General features: G+C 45.3%; 1 protein-coding gene across 1 annotated transcript in view; it reads left to right on the plus strand.

The window, feature by feature from the left end:
- The window catches only part of LOC121582637 (synaptic vesicle glycoprotein 2C-like), a 45672-nt gene that overhangs the window by 10247 nt on the left and 17283 nt on the right, over window positions 1–18142 (plus strand). Inside the window, exons 2-5 of the mRNA XM_041898586.2 lie at window positions 321–1376; window positions 8376–8556; window positions 12337–12488; window positions 15356–15489. Coding sequence (XP_041754520.1) covers window positions 752–1376; window positions 8376–8556; window positions 12337–12488; window positions 15356–15489 — 1092 coding nt within the window. The 5' untranslated portion in view covers window positions 321–751. The remainder of the gene's footprint in view (window positions 1–320; window positions 1377–8375; window positions 8557–12336; window positions 12489–15355; window positions 15490–18142) is intronic.

An 18142-nucleotide genomic window follows, 5' to 3' on the forward strand; every position in this document is an offset into this window, starting at 1 on the left:
TGGGATGGAACACACATACTCAGACAGAATATACAGACTCTAGACCAGTCTAGACGGAACACAGAATCTAAACGGGACATAATATAACCTGACGGATCACACAGACCTAGACGTTATAGTCATAGACCCCAAACAGAAAACACGGGTGTCTCAGAGCCTGACTGTGGGGGCTGATAATGATGAAGGGAACCTGAACACTGCTGTATCCAAATCATTGTCGAGTTAAAATAGGCTGATATGGGTTCATAATATGGGTTCATTATTGGTTCAGTTTAGGGAATGAAGGTAAGTCTTACATGTATTTCTCTCTCTCTCAACAGACAGATGAGCTGTGACCAGATCTAAACACAGTGTTTATGGTGATCTCTCCTACTGGAACTCAGCTGTCTTCACCTCTCAACCTTGTGACTGCTCCCATTCCACTGCCATAGAGATCTGCTCTCTCTCACCACAGCAGCAACAGCTAGCGATCCTAGCCAACGCTAGCACCATTTGAACCACCTCCAAACTTACTGTGGTTTGCTTTAACTGAATTGCCCTTCAATAACCTACACTCTGATACTTTAGAAGAAAGTAAGCAAGTAGGCTAACATAAGTTAAGTCTCTCTGACAGTTAAGTCGTCCTCCCCTGCAGTTCTTTGGTCAGGTCTTTGGCAGGACTTTTTGCCAATGAGCATTGGTTCCCAACTGACCTAGCTGGTTAGATAAAGGACAAATAAAGACAGATAGATAATTAATCAGAGTTAGCGAGATGGATGAGTCGTACAACAACAGGACATCGCTGGTGAAGGGCGCCAAGGACATCGCCAAAGAGGCCAAACGCCACGCCGCCAAGAAGGTCAGCAAGGTCGTGAACCGCGCCGCAGACGAGTACTCCTCCCAACGCAACTACAGCCAGTTCCAGAACGAGGACGAAGACGATGACGACAGATGCTACGCCTACACGCAGCCCGACGGCAACGGCCACTTTCCCAGTAGCCGCACCGCCAACGACGAAGACGGGGAAGACTATGCCAGTGATGCCACGGAGGGTCACGATGATGAAGATGAGATCTACGAGGGGGAGTACCAGGGTGTACCTTCTTACACTGATGCGAAGCCCAGGGATGGACAGGTTTCTCTGGGTCAACCTGTCTCAGACAGCCTGAGGGACCGTAAGGAGCTGGAGCTGGAGAGGCAGGCGGACGAGGAGGAGCTGGCCCAGCAGTATGAGCTGATCATGCAGGAGTGTGGCCACGGCAGGTTCCAGTGGCAGTTGTTCTTCGTGCTGGGCATGGCGCTGATGTCAGATGGCGTGGAGGTGTTCGTGGTGGGGTTTGTCCTGCCCAGCGCCGAGACTGACATGTGTGTCCCAAATTCTGGAGCTGGGTGGCTAGGTAAGGAAGATAATGTGTGTGTGCGTGTGTGTGTGGTGTGTTTGTGTTGGTAGAAACAGGGGAATTGAGGACGTTGGATGACATTTACAACTGTATTCTCATTACGTTAGAACAGGTTGGGTTGTCATGGCACCAAGTATTTGGATGCCTGAGTAGGAAGTGTTGTCTCTTCCACTGCACTAAAGAGCTGTGTGTGCTGTAAGTGTCTACAGAACCAAAAATTCCAAGGCCACACAAACCCAGATGCAGTTAACATGTTTTCTTGCTCACTTTTACTGTTTGTCACCATCATCATTAGTGGTAGTGGTTACTCACCCTAAAGAAACAGAGAAACAGAGGAACTGGTGCATTCAGCAGACCTCTTCAATCACAGACCACACTCGTATGCGTGTGCTTGTGCGTGTGTGTATGTGTGTGTGTGTGCGCAGGCATTGGGACCCTGAATTATCCTTCCGGTGCAGTGTAGGTCTGATTGACCTGCCTCATCATGGCTCTGTATGAAGGTCATCCACACTGTTAGTGGAGAAGAGCTCCTAATTGACTGTCTGGTTAAGAAGAGAGCGAAATGGAGACAGTCAGAGAGAGAGAGAAAGAGAGAGAAAGAGAGAGGGAGTGATAGAGAGAGTCAGAGAGAGAGAGAGCGAGAGAGAGAGAGAAAGAGAAACAGTGCCGATTTATATAGTTCTGAAAGAGGCATAATGACTGACACCAGCGGGAAAACACCTTTCTTTTACCTGCTTTTCTTCATTCTTTCTATCCATTCCCATCCCTCTCTCTTTGTTACCTCCCTCTATCTCTTCTGCTTCCTCTTTTTAGCCCATGACCTCTCTATTACGTCCCCCCTCTGTTTATCATTGCTGTGGGGTGATGGGGAGATATGATTGTGAGGTAGTATAATCTCTGCAGCATTATGCCTCTCTGCAGTTTAACCATGCTAAGCTGTCTCAGGTACACCCACAGCAGCGTTTCCACAGGGGCTAAAGGGGCTTAGCCCCATCAGTTCAAACGTGTGCCCCCTCAGTTTTACTTTTATGTCCATATGTAAAAATAGTAAAAAAGTTAAAATTATTGAGTGACAGAAAATCTGTATCTCTGCTGTGCTGTGTCAACACAATGGACAGATAGCGCTGCAGTGTGTGTAAGAGGGCTATGGAAAGCCACGGGGGCAGTTAGGTATGACTCCTTTGGGTTTCCATAAAAAGCGGGGAAAAAATGCTTCTCATCTCTGTGGTAGTGAATAATGTGATAACGTGATACGCCTCAGCCTGTATTTAGATTTAGATTTATAAGGGCGGGGTCAAGTTTTAAGGGCGCTGGTGAGGATGCCGTGTTGGATGCCGAACTGTCTCCTTCCTGCTCCTCTGCTGTTCCTATGGGAGTGTACATTTGTAAATATCAACGTTACCTTTGAAACACCAGCGCTGTGTAAATAAATCCAACACTCATTTGCACCTCTAACTGTCTGCCTCCTGCTGAATCTTTGTCCTTACGACTGCTAGAAGGCCCCTATTTTATGCTGACATAGCGCAGATTTTGCGCCAACCTGTCACTTCAAAAGCACTCAATGATCTCGGAGTCTCTGCATTTTAACTTTATGTTAGTGGTATAGCAGGATATAAGCAAAATTCAATATACAGTGCATTCGGAAAGTATTCAGACCCCTTGACTTTTTCCACATTTTGTTACGTTAATTTAATGGATAAAAAAAAGTAATCCTCTTCAATCTACACACAATACCCCATAATGATAAAGTGAAAGCCCAGACCCTAAGCACACAGCCAAGACAATGCAGGAGTGGCTTCGGGACAAGGCAAGGGGTCTGAATACTTTCCGAAATCACTGTAATTCCAATGCAAGAAAGTCAAAAAATGTTGCCCCCTTGCAGATTTCAACTGCCACCTTAGTCACTTTATCATGGTGCCGGGTCTGGGCTTTTGGCCATAAAGCTGATCAATCAAATTGGCACTGGCCAATTGTCTGGGAGAAGAAAAAAAAATCCCATTGTGAAATAATGCATTTTAGCCTATTAATTGATTTAAATACCAGTCGATGTAGCATGAGAGCTGCTACAGCTCGTCAAACAGCTCATTCGTTGCTACTGGATGGAGTGAAACAAGGGCTTTTATAAGGGCATGTTAAAAACAGTTTTACATGCCACGATTAAAAAGAGCTACTATTTTTATTTCTCAACTGGTAATTGAAGCTTGCTTCCCATTCGCCATTCAAGTGCATAGGCAACTAGGCAGGCTTCAGCGCATCACAGACCACTTTGCAATGAGCTGGAGGCAGTATGCATTTTGAAAACATATACTTCATTGTTGGAAACCTGAACCTTTTACTACATATTATGAGGCATGTCTTACCTTGCTTCAAAGTATTCTAGCCATAATCCAACTAAACATGCAGGCAATTATTTTATAAAGACTTCCATATGCCATTGAAATTAGTAGCCTCTCTCATGTTCTATTGGTTTTCAAATAAACGTTCTTTCATTGTCCAGTAGCCAAAGGCACAATCCTAGTCATATTAACAACCCATGCTAGTTGTTGCATATGTAGATCTCCCCTCTTTCTAAATATCGAACGGATATTTAAATCTATGTCTCATGAAACTGCTCGCATGTGCGGTGCGCTTTTCTGCTAATTGTATTATGGAAGAAACATTCACACGTAGTCTACTTCCTTGTGCGCATTGCTGTGCTTATAATGTGAAGAAATAATAGTTGATCAAAATGTTAAGCTAAATGTTTTGATCTGTTGCGTGAGCCGCCCCCTTTATAACGTTTTGGGATGTAGCCTAGGCCTACTGGTTGTATGCATTTGGAATGGATCGTCCCACAACTGTCCCAGAGTCAGTTTGGAATAGGATATTTCTTTCTCACACAGAACGACAAGTTAACCAATAGAATAGGTTCACTTTTCTACTATGGGGGATAGTAGATTGACAAAGGCTAGTGATTTTGCTGTTTGTTACTCCTCTTGTTAACATCTTCAAATTGCGCATCGGAATTCAGCAAGAAGGACGCACACTGCTGCATCCTTCAGTTGCATGTTCTGGTAGGATAAATGACCATAATCTACAGTGAGCTCCGAAAGTATTGGGACAGTGACATATTTTTATTTATTTCTAAACTGTTCACCCGAAATGGATGAAAATACCCTCAAATTAGAGTTGACAGTCTGCACTTTAACCTCATAGTCATTGTATCATTTAAAATGCTGGAGTACAGAACCAAAACAATAAAAAATGTGTCACTGTCCCAATACTTTTGGAGCTCACTGTAAATGTGATTTCTGTCATACTGAGCACTGTGGGTGGACGTCCTAATCAGGTTAAGCACCCAATGCATATGGGTCCGGTACATTTTTTAAATGGTAAATTAAAATTGTCCAAAACGGAAACCATGACCCAAGGAGAGCAGAGGATAGAGAGGAGGAGAGAGAGCGAGAGAAAGACTACAGTTGAGTCTGCCTCTCTATAAAACACTCACACACACTACCATCACTCCTCCCTCCATCCCTCTTCTTTTCGTGTTCTGTTTTGACTCGGGGTCAGCCGATAGAAGCAGAGAGCCTGATTGGAGGAGTGTGTGTGTGTGTGTGTGTGTGTGTGTGTGTGTGTGTGTGTGTGTGTGTGTGTGTGTGTGTGTTGCTACAAACACATGGACAGCTAAGTTTAATCAACATATTGGGGTGATGGATTGGCTGAGCTGGAGCTTGAGGTCAGCTAATTAAAACATCCAGGGACAGAGCACTGTCATTGTGTATGTGTGTTCGTTTGTGTGTGTGTTTGTTTGTGTGTGTGTGTTTTGGTTTTACTAATCAAAAGAGAACCATGGCGCTCTCCCAGAAGCTTGGCTGGGGCATAAAACATGTGAATTCAGACAAACAAAGAGGTGTAATGGGTTCACACTCAAAAATGTTGCATAAAGCATACTTCATTATTAAATGTTTTAAATTTTTTTGGTTTTACTATCCTTGTGGGGACCAGAAGTCAAATCAAATCAAATCAAATTTCACTTGTCACATGTGCCGAATACAACTGGTGGAGACCTTACCGTGAAATACTTGCTTACCGAGCCCTTCTCTTAAAAAATAAAATAATAACAATTAAAATAAAATAGTTAGGGTTAGAAGTTAGGGTTAGGGGTTAAGGTTAAGGGTTATACGATTTTGAATGGGAATCAATTGTTTGGTCCCCACAAGGATAGTAAAATAAACATTGTGTGTCTTTGTGTGTGTGTGTGTGTGTGTGTGTGAGTGAAATGGATGGGTTAAACTTTGACACACAAACCAGCTCTTGAACCCGTCATTTTGTGCCCTTTTCCAGTCTCCAAACACACACTTGTCTTTTCCCAGTCCCCCCTTTTGTCCCACAGTCTGATGTCAAGTGTTCTGTCCCCCCTGGCATGCCCCCTCCTGTCAGTAGAGTGGTGAAGACTGCCAGCAAGCAGGAGGCAGGATGCTAATACAAGTGTCTGCCTCAACATGATAATTGACTGCTTTGTTCTCTGACAGTCCTCCTGTCTCTGGCCTACAGCTGGAGTGTGTGTGTGTGTGTGGTGTGTGCGCGTGCGCGTGCGTGTGCGACTGTGTGTGCGTGTGTGAAACTTCCATTTGCTCAAATTAATCAAAATAGTTGTAATTAGTCTTCTAAGATGAGAGGACTGTATTCCTGCTGTACACCAATCTAATCTTCCATGTGATAGCTGCTCTCAGACAGACCTGTCAATCAAACATCAATCTCAGGGGATTCCCTGGAGCTGGGGGAATCCCCAAAGAACATCCGGAAAGTTCCCAATGTTCCAGATCCCGAATTAGTCAGCTGTTTCTCTCTGCTGTCTTCCTTCCTTCTCCTCTCCTCTCATCCTTTCCTCTCATCCTCTCATCCGTCCTCAGAACAGATTGACGAAGAGCGTAGCGTGGAGGGGGAATTGTGCTTACACATAAGAGCTAATTATCATCGAGACAAACCCACCACGCCGCTCCCCGCTCGCCGCTCTCGTCTCGTCTGGTGGAGATAGCAGCAGCAGCTAGCATTGAGTTAGTTAAGTAGTCCCTCTGGGCTTAAGGCAGAGCTGCACGCTGTACCGTACCGTTGTAGAGGAGAGAACAGACAGTCTGCAGAAATATCTCTCTAAAGCGTAGGATTTTCTTTCCATTCAATTAGACTAAGTGCAGCTTCATTTGAATAATGCTTATTACGCAGTCATTTTTTTGTGGAAGTGAATGTCCCTTCCAGCAATTATCCGAAAAATGCGTGTGAATCGCATTATTTCACAGCAGGTGTTGCGGTAAGAAGTAAAGACTGAATTGCACCCTTTGTAGAACCCAGTCATCAATGACTGGGAATAGAAGAACCCTTTTTGGTTTCCATGTAGAACCCTTAACACAGAGGGTTCTACATGGATCCCAAAAGGGTTCTACCTGGAACAAAAAAGTGTTCTCCTATGGGGACAGCCAAAGAACCCTTTTTTCTAAGAGTGAACTATCCAGTCTCCATACGGTAGTGCTGCCAGTGTAGAGAGTATTCTGTCCCGTGGTCTCTGCTATAGACTCCAGTGTCTGTTGTCACTTATAATGAATAAGTGTCTCTCACCATCCCGTCTGTACGTCGCGATAAGGCCCTCTACCTTCAGCCAATCAGTCCCATCACCTCCACGCAAAGAAGGGAAAACAGAAGTGATGAAAACAGGGAGGGGCTGGGTTGTGGGCTCTGTGCTTCCCGGCAGTGATGAGGCACAGTGTTGGTAAACGATCGCCTCTCCCCACAAACACTGATTATAATTAACATATCTAGACTCTGGAGTGAAGTGGATTATTTACTGCGCCCCCCCTCTCCCCCTCCTCCACTACCCAGTGTCCCTTGGGACTTGAAGAGATTTCCGTTAGCTCACTCCGACAGCTGTGTTTAGGTCAGTGTTGTGGTATGAAACGCTCCCATATCAATTGCTGCTGTCAGAACATAATATTTTTTAGGTTTAGTTAGTGTTGTGAAATGAAGTGATACTCCATGGTGAGGTTCAGTTAGTGTTGTGATATGAAGTGATACTCCATGGTGAGGTTCAGTTAGTGTTGTGATATGAAGTGATACTCCATGGTGAGGTTCAGTTAGTGTTGTGATATGAAGTGATACTCCATGGTGAGGTTCAGTTAGTGTTGTGATATGAAGTGATACTCCATGGTGAGGTTCAGTTAGTGGTGTGATATGAAGTGATACTCCATGGTGAGGTTCAGTTAGTGGTGTGATATGAAGTGATACTCCATGGTGAGGTTCAGTTAGTGGTGTGATATGAAGTGATACTCCATGGTGAGGTTCAGTTAGTGGTGTGATATGAAGTGATACTCCATGGTGAGGTTCAGTTAGTGTTGTTGCTTCATGGCTGCCTGTGTGTTCTTTATTACTGTAGGTCTGTCTGTCAGCAGGTCTCCAGGCACTGTCCAATCAGATCGACCAGATCCCTGTGACCCCTCAGTGGTTTATCAATGACTGGGAATTTACAGGCCTGATTAAATCACACCATGTGACCTTGTCTGCTCTGGACTTTACTAATACAGTCAGACATGCAGCAATTCTGACACAGTTTCTGCATGAGACACACCTGCTTCTGTGTGTGTGTGTGTGTGTGTGTGTTCTCCCTAGTCAGCGGTTTGCCTTAAAAAATAAACATGTTTGGTTCAGATGTTTCAGATCATTCTCAAGTGCAGCAAAATATAAACGGGTCACTTAAAAAGCTAACACTGTGTAAATGAATATTTTCTCCCTCCCTCCCTCCCTCCCTCCCTCCCTCCCTCCCTCCCTCCCTCCCTCCCTCCCTCCCTCCCTCCCTCCCTCCCTCCCTCTATTTCTTTCTTTCTCTTTCTCTGTCTATCTGTCCCTCCCCTCCTCTCCCTCCCCTCTCTTCTCTCACTTTCTCCCAATCTCTTTTTCTTTGTCTGTCTCGCCCCCCTTCTCTTTCTCTCCCTCCCTCCCCCTCCCTCCCTCCCTCTCTCTCTGCAGGTAGCATAGTGTACCTAGGGATGATGGTGGGAGCGTTCTTCTGGGGGGGTCTTTCAGACAGGGTGGGCCGTAAACAGTGCCTGCTCATCGCTATGTCTGTCAACGGCTTCTTCTCCTTCCTCTCCTCCTTCGTCCAGGGGTACGGCATGTTCCTCTTCTGCCGCATGTTTTCCGGTTTCGGGTGAGTGGTGTCCATTCTGTTCTATTCTATTTTACTTTATTCTACTCTACTCTAATTTACTCTTCTATACTGTACTATTCTGCACTCTATTCTGCACTATTCTATGTTATTCTATTCTACTCTATTATAGTCCTTTATAATGTGTCATGTATTGTAGAACATTTCCTTCCTCTAAAACTCTTGTAGAACATTTCAAAGGTTCCATTAAGTTTTCTTCCACTAAAAGTCTTCCATGATGACATTGTGTTCTACTTGGCTGAGAGGTAGTGGTTTCTTTGATCATGCAGTACTCTTCCAGACAGAGCTCTATTCCCACGGCTCTCTCCCTCTCTCGCTATTCTCCACTCATCCATGGCTGTCTCGCTCTCTCTCCCTCTAGTCTTCACTCCTCCACAGCTGTCTCTTTCCCTCTCTCTCTCCCTCTCTCCCTCTAGTCTCCACTCCTCTAAAGTCAGAGAACAGTACAGGAGGTTATTCGAGCTGTCTGGCATCAGCCCTTCCCCTGAGTGGGAGAGAGAAATTACAGAGAGAAACACAAACATTAGCTAAACATTCATAGCAGACTAAATGTCCTTATGTTTCTGTTTTATGACTGATTCAAAGTATGTTTTTATCATCACAAGATATCACAGACTTTGACATTGGAAAGAAAACCTTTTCTTTGTCATGAATAAATTACTAGACAATAGGTAGAAACAGTGAAACAGACTTTGGCAAAATAGAATAAGAGGTTCTGCAAAAATATTAATAACCAGATGTGACTGACAGAATATATGCCCTTAACTCTTAGCTAATACACTCTCTGCACAATTGATTACCTGGTGATTGTTGCACATGATTGTTATACATAGCCAGACCTGGCTTTCTGGTGCGTTTGCATTAATACAAGTCAATTTAATTGAATCTGAGACAGCCTGTTTTGGCACGAGGGGATTCATAGAACACAGGACTGTTTCTAAAGCAAGGCTTCAGTTGGACAGAGCTGTCAAAATCAATCTGCAACAACACAATGGATTTACACTCAGCTGTGGTATTAGTGAGTGTGTGTGTATGGGTGTGTGTGTGTGTGTGTGTGTGTGTGTGTGTGTGTGTGTGTGTGTGTGTGTGTGTGACTCATAGACGACACCTTATTGCAGCTCCACTCTCCCAGTCCTACATATTGCCAGCACACGCTATCTAATACAATGCCTGTCTTACTTTTATTTCCATGTCGATTTAAAGACTCTTCTCTCCTCATCTCTTTGATAGCCACCAGCTGGTGGTTTCCGCTGGCTGTCAGACAAATTATAACATTTGCATTGAATTGCTACACTTAGCATACATTCCCTTCTCAATGAGACAGAAAAAGAAAGAAAAAGCATCATTCAAGCTTCCTACAGATGTAGGATCTAATTTGATCAATGTTTTGTTGATGAGAATTTTCTTGCACAGCACGAAATGCTAACTTGTAGTGAATTCAAGGCTTCTAAAGTTTGTAATTTCTACTTTAAAATGTTAGACTTGATTTGCCCTAACATCAAATGTATTAGCCCCTACAAAAAATGCCATTAGTTTCTCCAGCTGCCCAAAGACCACACAAACACACACACAGTGATGTTTTGAAAGTGACCCGACTGTGATGGGTGATTTGAAGGAGTCAGGTGCAGGAGGGTAAATCACAGAATAACAGAATTTATTCCGGAATACAAAGTTACGCAGAGTTACGCAAAACAGGCGCACTGGATCCAACAAGGCACACAGGGAAAATAACCCGGCAATACAAAATACAAGGAGCTTAACCCGAGCTTCACTCTCCTCACAATAAACAATTCAATTTCAATTTAAGGGCTTTATTGGCATGGGAAACGTGTGTTAACATTGCCAAAGCAAGTGAAGTAGATAGTAAACAAAAGTGAAATAAACAATAAATATTAACAGTAAACATTACACTCAGAAGTTTCAAAAGAATAAAGACATTTCAAATGTCATATTATGTATATATACAGTGTTGTAACAATGTGCAAATAGTTAAAGTACAAATGGGAAAATAAATAAACATAAATATGGGTTGTATTTACAATGGTGTTTGTTCTTCACTGGTTGCCCTTTTCTTGTGGCAACAGGTCACAAATCTTGCAGCTGTGATGGCACACTGTGGTTTTTCACCCAGTAGATAAGGGAGTTTATCAAAATTGGGTTTGTTTTCGAATTCTTTGTGGATCGCTGTAATCTGAGGGAAATATGTGTCTCTAATATGGTCATACATTTGGCAGGAGGTTAGGAAGTGCAGCTCAGTTTCCACCTCATTTTGTGGGCAGTGTGCACATAGCCTGTCTTCTCTTGAGAGCCAGGTCTGCCTACGGCGGCCTTTCTCAATAGCAAGGCTATGCTCACTGAGTCTGTACATAGTCAAAGCTTTCCTTAAGTTTGGGTCAGTCACAGTGGTCAGGTATTCTGCCACTGTGTACTCTCTGTTTAGGGCCAAATAGCATTCTAGTTTGCTCTGTTTTTTTGTTTGTTCTTTCCAATGTGTCAAGTAATTCTCTTTTTGTTTTCTCATGATTTGGTTGGGTCTAATTGTGTTGTTGTTGTTGTTGTTGTTGTCCTGGGGCTGTGTGGGGTCTGTTTGTGTTTGTGAACAGAGCCCCAGGACCAGCTTACTTAGGGGACTCTTCTCCAAGTTCATCTCTCTGTAGGTGATGGCTTTGTTATGGAAGGTTTGGGAATCGCTTCCTTTTAAGTGGTTATAGAATTTAACGGCTCTTTTCTGGATTTTGATAATTAGCGGGTATTGGCCTAATTCTGCTCTGCATGCATTATTTGGTGTTTTACGTTGTACACGGAGGATGTTTTTGCAGAATTCTGCATGCAGAGTCTCAATTTGGTGTTTGTCCCATTTTGTGAATTCTTGGTTGGTGAGCGGACCCCAGACCTCAGAACCATAAAGGGCAATGGGTTCTATAACTGATTCAAGTATTTTTAGCCAGATCCTAATTGGTATGTCAAATTTTATGTTCCTTTTGATGGCATAGAAGGCCCTTCTTGCCTTGTCTCTCAGATCGTTCACAGCTTTGTGGAAGTTACCTGTGGTGCTGATGTTTAGGCCGAGGTATGTATCGTTTATTGTGTGCTCTAGGGCAACGGTGTCTAGATGTAATTTGTATTTGTGGTCCTGGCAACTGGACCTTTTTTGGAACACCATTATTTTTGTCTTACTGAGATTTACCGTCAGGGCCCAGGTCTGACAGAATCTGTGCAGAAGATCTAAGTGCTGCTGTAGGCCCTCCTTGGTTGGTGACAGAAGCACCAGATCATCAGCAAATAGAAGACATTTGACTTCAGATTCTAGTAGGGTGAGGCCGGGTGCTGCAGACTGTTCTAGTGCCCTCGCCAATTCGTTGATATATATGTTGAAGAGGGTGGGGCTTAAACTGCATCCCTGTCTCACCCCACGGCCCTGTGGAAAGAAATGTGTGTGTTTTTTGCCAATTTTAACTGCACACTTGTTGTTTGTGTACATGGATTTTATAATGTCGTATGTTTTTCCCCCAACCCCACTTTCCATCAATTTGTAAACAATCCCACACAAAGACAAGGGGGCAGAGGGAACACTCATACAGGTACTGATGAGGGATATTAACCAGGTGTGTGTAATAAACAAGACAAAACAAATGGAATGATGAGATGAGGAGCGGCAGTGGCTAGAAGGCCGGTGACGACGAACACCAAAGCCTGCCCGAACCCTGTTTCTCAGTTAATTGTGTATATATTTCTGACTAGATTTCCCGTGTCCCCGTGCAGGATTGGTGGGGCGGTTCCCATCGTGTTCCCCTACTTTGCGGAGTTCCTGGCGAGGGAGAAGAGAGGAGAGCACCTGAGCTGGCTCTGCATGTTCTGGATGATAGGAGGGATCTATGCCTCTGCCATGGCCTGGCTCATCATACCACACTACGGTGAGTGACTGACAGCCCTGTCTTATCACGCTGCAGGATTATTTGAGTGACACACCTAGGTCACCAATCATAACCATTCTACGGCGGGTGACAACATTTGTCATAACAAGTGATTGATATCAGCAGCCTAGGCCTGAACCAGGGATGGACACGTCTATTGGAACAGCAACCAAAGGGGGAAAGAAAAGAAAGGGAGATAGAGAGGGGATTCGAGAAAGAATAGGACAGAGAGGAGAGAAGGCAGAGAGTTAGAAAAGAGAGCGAGAGACGGATAGGAATGATAAAAGGACAAGGAAGGAAAGAAAGAAAGCAGGAGGGAAGGAGAAACGGGCAGGGAGAGAGAGAGAGAGAGAGAGAGAGAGAGAGAGAGAGAGAGCGCATTAGAAGGGAACAGGAGAGAAGAAGAGGTGGAGGAGTGAAGATGATTTATGTGGGATATTTAAAGGGTGAAGGAACAACAAATAGAGGGTGGGAGGGTGATAGATAAAGAAAGGAGAGGGTGATAGACAGGGAGACAGAGGGAGAGGAAAAGAGATTGAGAGTGAAAATGCGAGAGTGCTGTAATTCATCATAAATAGGCCAGGAAATAAGCAGCGAGGAAGATAAGGCTATAGGAGGAGAGGAAGTCTGCTGTCTGTCTGTCTGCTACTGTCGTCTGTCTGTCTGTCTGTCTGTCTGTCTGTCTGTCTGTCTGTCTGTCTGCTACTGTCGTCTGTCTGTCTGTCTGTCTGTCTGTCTGTCTGTCTGTCTGTCTGCTACTGTCTGCTACTGTCTGTGTCTGTCTGTCTGTCTGTCTGTCTGCTACTGTCTACTGTCTGTCTGCTATTGTCTGCTGTCTGTCTGTCTGCTACTGTCTACTGTCTGTCTGCTACTGTCTACTGTCTGTCTTGTCTGTCTGCTACTGTCTACTGTCTGTCTGTCTGCTACTGTCTACTGTCTGTCTGTCTGCTACTGTCTACTGTCTGTCTGTCTGTCTGCTACTGTCTACTGTCTGTCTGTCTGCTACTGTCTGCTCAGGGGCATGTTGCTATCATCCTGATCATCAGGCATAATCACGTTTACCCCTGTAGACCTGTAGGCCCAACGGACCAATGTCTGGACAGGGACAATATGCGTGTAGTCTGTACAGGCAGGTGTTTAATTATCAGTGAAGTAATTGATTTTCCATAAAAGACAGTTGAGTGCAGAAGATATAAAAGCACTCATCATAAAACACAAGGCATATCTTCACACACACACACACACACACACACACACACACACACACACACACACACACACACGTCTGTGAGAGAAAGTGTGTGGTAATAGGTTCCGCCGCAGTGGGCTCTTCATTGACTGCTGCTGGCCAGAGGCTGAAGGACTCCTCCTCTTCCTGAAAAGCCGCAGTGTGTGTGGGTGTGGGTGTGGGTGTCCATGCGTGCGTGCATGTGTATGTGTTCGCATAATTAAGTGGAGGGGCGGTCCGTAAATGTTTTGTGTAAAAAAAGTGTAATGTGTATACACCCATGTGGGTGTGTGAGTGTTTTTATGCCTCTGTGTGTCTGTGTGTATATGTGTAGGTGTTTATGTCATGGGCATTGTGCTGTGACCAAGGACACTGCAGGTGTGTGTGAGTGAAGTGTGACATCGCATTGTCCTGCGTAGCGCAGCTCCATAAATCTAGGTGTGTGTGAGTGAGTCAGTCAGCCATACCCTCCAGTCCATTATAGCTGTAATCTCCCTAATGAGATTTGTACTGGTAGATTCTAATGCAGCCCCATGGGCATCACATACACACAAACACACACACGAACAACCCCCAACAGATTTGGTTTACAATACTGTGACATCACTTGAACTCCCCCTCACACCACTGGCATCTCCCTGACAGACCCCCATCTCCCACACACACACATTCATGACATCATTACAATTTCACCCGACAGCTCTGTGGCTTTCTCCCTCTGCTCTAGGGGCTATCCTGAATACCACCCACACACTGACTCTAAACACACCAACTGTCTGGATGTTTGTCTTTATTCAGATGCTGCTGAGGTGTATGTAGGCCTATATTCCTTTCTGTAAGAAAGGGAAGAATATATACAGAGAAGAAGAGATGGAGAGAGAAAACAAAGAATAAGAGAGAGGAGAGAGAGAGAGAGAGAGAGAGAGATAGAGAGAGATAGAGAGAGAGAGAGAGAACGAGAGAGTGAGAGAGAGAGAACGAGAGAGTGAGATAGAGAGAGAGAACGAGAGAGTGAGAGAGAGTGAGAGATAGAGAGAGAACGAGAGAGAGAGAGAACGAGAGAGAGAGAATGAGAGAGAGAGAGAGAGAATGAAAGAGAGAGAGAGAGAGAATGAGAGAGAGAGAGAATGAGAGAGAGAGAGAATGAGAGAGAGAGAGAATGAGAGAGAGAGAGAGAGAATGAGAGAGAGAGAGAGAGAGAGAGAGATGCACATCATATATTGTTAGCTCTTGCGTTGCTATCCTCAGAGATTTCTGTATCAATTAGTCTCACTAAATGCTTCCAATAAGAATTGAACAACACACTTTGTCTTTCTCTCCCCCTCTCTTTCTCTCTCTTACTCTCTCTCCCTCGCTCATTTCCTTCACCATATGGTGTTCTTCTGTCTCTAGATTCTCATTACCATCATCACGCTGCATCTCATGTGGAAATAGAAGTGTGTGTTTGGAATAATTCCTCATAAGAGAGACTATTATGAAATGGGTTGATGATTTAAAGGTACTTGGAGGCACTTTAAGATTTCAGGCCTTCATACTTTTACTTTTTATACAAAAAAAACCGCGTAATATTAAACATGTAATATGTATTGCTGTGCTCCTTTCTCTTGCATCTGATTGGTGGTTGTGTGTGTGTGTGCAGGATGGAGTTTCAGTATGGGCTCCGCCTACCAGTTCCACAGTTGGAGAGTATTTGTGGTGGTGTGTGCTCTACCCTGTGTGTGTGCTGTCGTAGCACTCACCTTCATGCCCGAGAGCCCACGATTCTTCCTAGAGGTAAGGTGTGTGTGTGTGTGTGTGTGTGTGTGTGAGTGTGTGCATAACGCCCCAACAGATCCACAGATGATGCAATCTCAATTGCACTTCACACTGCCCTCTCCCACCTGGACTAGAAGGTAAATAACTATGGGAGAATGCTGTTCATAGACTAGAGGTCACACCACAGTCCCCTCCAAGCTCATATCCAAGCTGGGGACCCTGGGACTGAACACCTCCCTCTGCAACTGGATCCTAGACTTTCTGACAGGCCGGCCCCAGGTGGTGAGGTTAGGCAACAACACCTCCGCCACGCTGACCCTCAACACGGGGCCCCTCAGGGGCGTGTGCTTAGTCCCCTCCTGTACTCCCTGTTCACCCATGACTGCGTAACCGCGCATGACTCCAGCACCATCATCAAGTTTTCTGACGACACGACGGTGGCAGGTCTGATCACAGACGGCGATGAGACAGCCTACAGGGAGGAGGTCATAGACTTAGAAGTGTGGTGCCAGGACAACAACAAGGAGCTGATCATGGACTACATGAGAAAGAGGGGAGAGCACACCCCCATCCACATCGACAGGACTGTAGTGGAGCGGGTCGAGAGCTTCACATTCCTTGGCGTCCACATCACTAAGGACTTAACATGGTCGACACACACCCGCACAGTCATGAAGAGATCACGACAGCGCCTCTTCCCCCTCAGGTGGCTGAAAAATTGTCATGGGCCCTCGGATCCTCAAAAAGTTCTACAGCTGCACAATCGAAAGCATCTTGACTGGCTGCATCACCACTTGGTATGGCAAATGCACCGCCTTCGACCGCAAAGCGCTACAGAGGGTGGTGTGGACAGCCCAGTACATCACTGGGGCCGAGCTCCCTGCCATCCAGGACCTCTATATCAGGCAGTGTCAGAGGAAGGCCCGACAAATCGCCAAGACTCCAGCCACCCAAGCCATAGACTGTTCACTCTGCTTCCGTCCGGCAAACGGTACCGGAGCATTGGCACTTGGACCAACAGGCTCCGAGACAGCTTCTACCCCCAAGCCATAAGACTGCTAAATAGTTAATTAAATTGACTATCTGGACTATCTGCACTGATCTTGCACTGAATCTACACACACACACAGGACTATATATACACACTATATACACACTCACTCACACACACTACACTGACACACTCACACAAAACCCACTCACATTATTATACACTACATACTGTACACATGAGGTGACTACATCATGAAGCTGGTTGAGAGAATGCCAAGAGTGTGCAAAGCTGTCATCAAGGCAAAGGGTGGCTACTTTGAAGAATCTAAAATCTAAAATAAATGTTGATTTGTTTAACACTTTTTTGGTTACTACATGATTCCATATGTGTTATTTCATAGTTTTGATGTCTTCAGTATTATTCTACAATGCAGAAAATAGTAAAAATAAAGAAAAACTCTTGAATGAGTAGGTGTGTCCAAACTGGTACTGTATATGTCGAGTTTTTAAATGTTTTCTCTAAATAAGCTTTGCTTTACAATTAAAGGTCAAATACTCTGCATTTCAAAAAGTCAGCAAAAATCTTGTAACGATCCCGGCTGTCTGAGTCGGGTCCTGTCTGGTGACGAGTGTTCCTGTTCGTAATCTCCAGTTTCCCGAGGGTTCGGGAACGCTCCGGGGAGCGCTCTTGTGTTCCGCACCTGCATCCCATCAGCAATCTGCACACCTGGTCCTGATCATCACCCTTCTTAGGCTCTGGCCGAACATCCAGTTCCTGCCGGATCGTTAGCCATGAACAGTATGTTTGTCAGCGTATCAGCCTTGAGTTCTAGCGTTAGTTTTTGTTGTTTTGCACCTTGTTGATTTGCTGTGTACTCACCTCCGTTTTGTTCTGTCTGCAGTCTCTCACCCGGAACCTTCACCCAACCTCTGCCTGATGGTCGGGCGGCTGCCGAGCCATGTCTGGACCTACCACTGCACCCTCAACAACCCATCCACGCCACCCGCTCTGTCCCTGGATTATTCAGCCTCACTCGGGAGTCAATTAATAAACACTCACCTTTTTCTCTAAGTACCTTGTCCTGGTCTGCTTCTGGGTTCTGGCGTAGTAAACCGTGACAGAACGATCCGGCCAGTAATGAACCCAGCGGACCTGGACTCTGTTCGCCATGCCATTACCCATCAGGAGAAGATGTTGGGCCATCATAGCACGGTACTACAGGAGATCGCGTTGTCAGTTCGGAACCTTTCTACCGGTCTGACGGAGGTCCAGAACCAACGCAAGTTTCCGGTGGAGGATCCACTACCGGTTTCACCCATCTCGCCTGCCGCTCGGGAGCTGTGTCCTTCCGTGAGCCCGAGGTTCCGACGCCGGATAGATATGAGGGGGAGCTGGGAAGATGCCGTTCCTTCCTTATGCAGTGTGGATTAGTGTTCGATCTACAGCCCTACTCTTATGCCACAGACAAGGCTAGGATAGCCTTTGTGATTGCGTTGCTGCGTGGTCGAGCGCTGGAGTGGGCTTCAGCCGTTTGGGAACGACAAGACCCCTGCATGGCTTCATACCAGGGGTTCACGGCCGAGATGAGGAAGCTCTTCGACCATTCCGTCCGAGGGAGGGACGCAGCTAGGCGCCTGTTTTCGCTTCACCAAGGAACTCGCAGCGTGGCCGACTTCG

This window comes from Coregonus clupeaformis, chromosome 15 (assembly GCF_020615455.1).
Source record: "Coregonus clupeaformis isolate EN_2021a chromosome 15, ASM2061545v1, whole genome shotgun sequence".
NCBI classification, from domain to species: domain Eukaryota; kingdom Metazoa; phylum Chordata; class Actinopteri; order Salmoniformes; family Salmonidae; genus Coregonus; species Coregonus clupeaformis.